This window comes from Mercenaria mercenaria, unplaced genomic scaffold (assembly GCF_021730395.1).
Source record: "Mercenaria mercenaria strain notata unplaced genomic scaffold, MADL_Memer_1 contig_1241, whole genome shotgun sequence".
NCBI classification, from domain to species: Eukaryota; Metazoa; Mollusca; class Bivalvia; order Venerida; family Veneridae; genus Mercenaria; species Mercenaria mercenaria.
Window position 1 is genome coordinate 26,797 of NW_026459221.1, and position 6,334 is coordinate 33,130.

The 6,334-nt window shown below is 32.7% G+C and overlaps 1 protein-coding gene across 1 annotated transcript; it reads right to left on the reverse strand.

Moving 5' to 3' along the window:
• Window positions 1-421: 421 nt before the first annotated feature.
• Window positions 422-2,760, reverse strand: LOC123543890 (transcription intermediary factor 1-alpha-like). The gene is made up of 2 exons (XM_053532429.1): window positions 1,413-2,760; window positions 422-822 (listed from the first exon to the last, which is right to left on the reverse strand). Exons 1-2 carry the CDS (start codon window positions 2,395-2,397, stop codon window positions 683-685), a joined length of 1,125 nt encoding a protein of 374 aa, XP_053388404.1. The 5' UTR covers window positions 2,398-2,760; the 3' UTR covers window positions 422-682.
• Between the last annotated feature and the right edge of the window lie 3,574 nt (window positions 2,761-6,334).

Consider the following 6,334-nt stretch of genomic DNA (forward strand, 5'->3'; position numbering starts at 1 on the left):
TCCTATCTCGAGAGCTCGAAATCTTAATGCTGTCCAAATGAAATTATATACATGTGTAAGACAGAGTTCAACTGTTTTAGATAAGTCTAACACTTCGAAATCATATTCCTACCCTGTAACAAGATACTGTATTTTTATATAATCCCACAACGGGTTGATATATTTTTGATTTATGACAAAGTATTGACCTAATATTCTATTCTGCAGAGTGAATTTGCATTAATTTTGCATTAATTTAAATTCTTCAGAATGCTGAGAAATCCCATGACATGATAAAAGTTCGGTTCATCAAAATGATGTGTTTTTTTTGCTAACACGCTAAGTTTGTGCTAAAAGTTCATGAAGTACATTTGAAAGTACGTAGGTGGTTTGGATATACTAACTATAAGCAAAGTAAATATATCAACAAAGAAATATTCGTTTAATTTTCGCCATGGTTGCAACCAAGAAGGACGTCATTTATCCGTACTCTTTAACAAAAATCACTGCTTTTCGTTACGATAATAGTATCAGTATCAACTGTATATCATTAGAAGAATATTTACCTTTCCAAGCCCTCATAATTTAACACTTTGAAATTTTGATACGACTCTTATACAATTATGAAAACGGTAAAGTGTTAAGTTGTAGCATATAATATGTCGATTAAATCTTTTAATGTTTCTTATTGACGTTTTGCTATTTAGTCAGTAACGTTAACGTCGGCCTGATATAACATCGTCTTTGAATTATTGTTATATTCAGTCAAAAATAAAATGATATTTACCCCCCAATCTGTTGCTTCTACACGGGTACCGACAAAAACAGGTGGCGGTCTCACACCTGAAAATATAAGTAAAATACATGCAGCCGTGTTTGAACAGACCGTGGTACAAACAATAAGTTCCAAAGACATGTCTAATTACGTTCTACGAAAATAGAAGAGCAAAGGGATTTCATTATCCTGTTATTTTGCAATACGAACACCGCTGTGAATGAAATTCATTCAAGAAAAGAAATTATTCTTATTATATTTATGTCTGAACATTTTGTACACTTCTTACTGTTTTGTCACAAGACGAAACTACATAGAAGCTATTAAAGGTCTGATTCCTGATTAATGCTGAGGAAAGGATAAAATAAGAGTTTACTAAGGAGGCTAAAGTGGCATGGTGCTATTTAACCATACCCCGATAACGTGAGAAAATATCGTGACAAACGTGGCTATTTGTCAACTAAAGCAATGTATCATATGTTCTGTCAGATATGAATATAATTGCGAAGTCATTGAGTATATATAATTGATATTGATAGCATACAACTTCGTAAAAATAAATTGCATATGTCATAACATGTTTGTTTGCTTTCTATGATCTATAAAGTAGAGATCTGACAATAAACACAAGTTACAATAAAAGGTATCGTAGTGTTACCAGTTTTGTTATCTGTTTCCTGCTGTATTAGCTTCTTTGGCTTCTTTGGTTCCACCAATGTTAATGTATCAACGTTCATTAAATCATCCAAATTTGTAATTTCATCTTGCTTAGGTTCATTTATATTTGAAATATTGATTTTGCCAAGTTTCTCTTCTGATTTGATGATACTCGACAGTTTTACATTGGGAACAAATTCATAACCTTTGACTTGGCATACTGATTGTACATTTTTTGACAGCTCATGTTCAATTTCCAGAACACTCGCTTTGCTACGTACTGTTTGTATAAACAGTACATTTTCTCTATGGACAGTTGGGTCAAGTTTCTGTTTTAAACCTTCAATATCAGACAAATATTTTGCACAATTGTTGTCTAGCTTATCAAGGAGTTTGTCGTTGTCGGACATAAGTTGTTCCATTTCAGATATTATATCTGCTTCTGCCTTATCCAGATAAGTATTTATATCTGTTCTAAACTTCCTTATCTTAGTTAGCACTTCTTCATGCACTACTTTACAGTCTTTTCGATTCTTTTGAACGTTTTCAAAGTTTGTTTTGTTCTCACGCTCCAGTTGTTCAATTTTCCTCTTCAAGTTTATGAAATCTTCGGTTTCCTGAACGTTTTTCGATAAGTCCTTTATGTATTCGGGTTTACATGTACTATGCTCCAATATAATGCAGTCTCCACACCCAACAATTTCGTGTTTACGACAGTAAAATTTGATTGCCTCATTATCGTGCTGTTTACATTTCTCTACTTCTTCTGCACGCTTCTTTGCAGCAATATCTGGATCATTCATATTAATCAATGCATGATTTCTATTCCTTTTACCCGTTAGATGATTCCGAAAGCATGTGTCGCACATATATTCCTCACATTCCCGACATATTTCATTTGCTTTTGTTGTAACATTTTCAAATTGACAATTTTCACAAAATTTTAAATCATGTCTTGCCTCAGCTAGTTTACCGGAAACTTCCATTTCTAACGTTGTTCGATCACTGTTTTAATCTAAAACGCTTATTTTAGATTTCATAAAAATCCAGGTGAATTTATGTAAATTTATATCCTGTATTAACACCGTAAATACCTTAGGGAGATCAAGATAGTTTCGTTCAAATTTACAATTGCAGATAATGGTTATCAGGTTTCATTGACATTAGATTGTACACGATCGATAAGCTTGTTGTGTATTAGGTTTGAAACGTTAACAGTTATGGTATTGTAAAGTATTGATCGATGGGAGTCATTTGTAAATGCAAATATATATCCCATTTTTATTCATGCTTTCGTAAAAAATGTTCTAAACTGTTTGGCGAAAAAAAAGTATTGCTTAAGGATGGAAAATATTATCTCCTGTTCTGTACATCGTATACTTTGAAGATGAAGTATCTAGCTTTCAAAGCTACCGTAGGATTTAATTTTTAGTAATTGTTTGTAACATAAATTATCATGATGAATCAGTATGTGAAAAAATGACTTTGAAAAATATGTAATATAAGTATCAAGCAAAGACCTGCCGTGTATTGCAACGAAATGCATACATAGAACTGTTTTAACCCGCAAGGATTTATAACACTGTTAGGAGTAATAGGTGTATGTATACCAATAATACACCTTATCAGATTGTATTGTACAATTTATTTGACTTGTCAACATGTTTTGTTTCTGGTTTTCTTGTTAAACTTATGTAGGTGTGAATAGATTATAATGAAAATCGGAAACACCTTTTGACAGGTCAAATAAATTGTACAATATAGCATTAATCGTTTAACAGTATAAAAGCTTAGTAATTAGTTTATAACTACTCAAGCATAATAAAAATAAACAAATTGATATCAAATATTGCTTTCAAAGGTATTACAAAAGCCATGTCAAGTCTATATGCAACTAATAGTGTGCGCGAATTTATACTTCTTCGAGGATAAGTATGTATTAAGAACTGTATTAAAATTCATAGCATTGTAAATATATCCCTAAATATAGCTGTACCGGTGGAACCATACTTGCACGTTTTAATTATCCATTAATCCAATTAAATACGATTTGTTACTTCTGTTTTTTACATGAATAACAACTTTTTGTGCGAACTACTATTTTCACGGCACGCTACACATTACTGTGTAATCCGCTCATAGCGATCGCATTTTCCTTTTTACATGTAACATTTCTAGTGTAGAGTTTTCTTAGCGTATCTTTCCTGTAAACTGTCCTTACCATTGGACACTTTATTTTAATTATCTGTTATATCGTTAGTGTACATTACATCGCCTTGTAAGATATATATTATTTGTAAGAATGCATTTAAGCGTGAGGGATGTATTATTCTTTGGAGTCTTCGCGTCATAATTTGTGCTTTGTTGTATTTGCTTGATAGTTTCATTCTTTTTGTTTTCTATGCGTACCATATTGGTACTTACAAATCAACTGAAAAAGAAAGAAAAGATAAAGAAAGAAAGAAAACAGCAACAGTGATTGTGGTCACACAACATTTAAATCGAAGGAGTTAAATATAATTCTCACAAACATATTTAGTATTTTGGAAACTATTCTGTATCGTCCTGTAACACTGCTGCTTGACAAAGAACTGTTACTTATTTTTATAGAAATCTTAACCTTACCAAGCACGCGCTTAAGATCTTTTCGTTTCGGTTAACGTCAAATCGACCCAATTATTGTGATATGTCGGCCTTCAAACTTTTCAGGGTGAAGGAAAACATCGGGTGCCATTCCAGGCAATATTTATTCACAGGCGTGTTATTTGGTAGAACAACCGACATTCCGCAAGCCAGCTGGATTGCTTTCTCATAAGAAACGGAGGTCTTCTACCAAACATTTAGGCTCAGAAAAAGCTTTTCCTTATACAAATATGATAAATTATGAAAGTAAACTTAATTCTAAACGCCGTCTACATGTTTCTATAAATGTTCACAATGATCAAGTATAGTTTCTAGAAAATTCTGATGTTTTCTACAGTACTCTTAATGAACCTTACTTACACCGCAAGGTCTGGAAGGATTAGGATCTAAATAGTAATATTTTCTATAATGTTTTATTGGATTCTAAAGTGTTCTGGTACGGAACACACATATATCTTCAGAATGTATATTTAGTCAAATGAACACTTAAATAGCATATAGAAAACCGATGTATTAATTAAAGCAACTGCATCATATAACCAATATTTTGCAGAAAAAAGAAAATGCGAATGAAACTTTTCAATTTCATTCACATAAACGTTTAGAGTTTATCAGCTTATGCAATGGAATTTAGGTCCTTGAGCATACATGTGCATGTTAATAAATACATGCAATAAAGTTACAAATGTCAAACATGACTTGCTAGAACATCAAAATATTACTATGCAGATAATGAGTAAAGTGATATTCAAACAGTACCAAGAACATAGTTACATTTAAACAAGTGCAGAAATATGAGGGTTATGTATTAATGAATTACAAAACACGAACCGTCAGTGTCAGGATACTGGTTATATGACCCAGGGAATAGAATTCTATAGAATTTTCCTCCGGCTACCTTGCCTAGATGATTCGTGTACCAATGATTCTTAAATGATTTTAATTATGAGCTAAACAATTTCAGGGATCAGGCAAATTACTAAATGTTTCAAACTAACAATTTTCAATTAGCTCAAACTCCTATAGGCTGGAGACTCTATACTTGACTGGTCTTTGTGTTGAAGTTCCCGTCAAACAATGTCTTTGAACCAACAAATACGAGTCCTATCGCATAGATGCTTGGCCTCTGTCCTCTCAAACTCTATATGATTGCCCTGACTCCTGGATGATCAGCGCCTATATGCTATCATATGTAGCATTCAATTACCATATAGATATATACCCGATACCTTGGCTGTACTTTGCCAATAATGCTGAATCTTTTATAAGCTGGAACTCTCCTACTATCTCAGTAGATTACCAAACTCTGGGTCTCTGTCTCAACTTCCCGATGTTCAGCCTATAATTCCTATCGTATATAGCATTCAACTACCCTTAAGGTAAAACTCCTATGCGCTGGTCCTATAGCTCGAAACCTTGTTGAAATTCTGCTACTCTTCTTTAGTCTACGAACTTCTATTTTTTTCGTTTTAGTAATTTATCCGCTCTGACAGTGTAGTTGCAATAACTTCCTTATCAAGGTACTGGGATAAATTATTAGTTGAATCTTCGATCTGTCTTCTTCAACCGCTGGATACCGAATGAGCTCTCTGTCATCCATCTACCTATTTATACCCGAAGAGACGTGCTATTTTTAGAACTTGTTTCTGATTGGTCCAAATTTATACATAGTGTCTTACAACGAGTACTTGCTCTATCAAATACCTGGTTCCCTTTAACTTTTGTATATGACATAATGTGTGAAGCTGGGATACAGCTATTCACATAATGAACCCAAATAAGCCACAAATGACCCTAATTCTATTATTTACAGCAATTCAACAATAATAATAGCAATGATTACATGAAAGGGGAGTCAAGCACTATCTGTGCTTATGTGTCACGTTATCAATATATCAAATATACAAATTATTCTGCCAAACAGCCACCTTCTCAAGAAAATACTTTAGGATTTTTCATAAACAAGAAGAATAATTTGTAAACAAATCTCTTTTTCTTTTCACTATTTCTTGATTTTTTTTTAAATATCTGTTACACCTAACACATATAATCCTTTATTGTCTGCTTAAATAATCAGCACATACATTTTCTGTGCCTTTAATAGATTCTATCTTGAATCTGTAACACTGCAAAAACAATGCCCATCTCATAATTCTCGAACTTCCTACTTTACATTTCTGTATATAACTCAATGGGGCATGATCAGTATGGAGGATAAACTCATTGCCGTACAAATACTTTTGAAACTTCTTAACTCCAAATACTATTAATAAACATTCT

Coding starts and splice junctions, on each gene's coding strand:
- LOC123543890 (XM_053532429.1), bottom strand. CDS start 2,397: ATGGAAGTTTCCGGTAAACTAGCTGAGGCAAGACATGATTTAAAATTT. Junction 823..1,412: donor GGAAACAGATAACAAAACTG/GTAACACTACGA, acceptor TTATATTTTCAG/GTGTGAGACCGCCACCTGTT.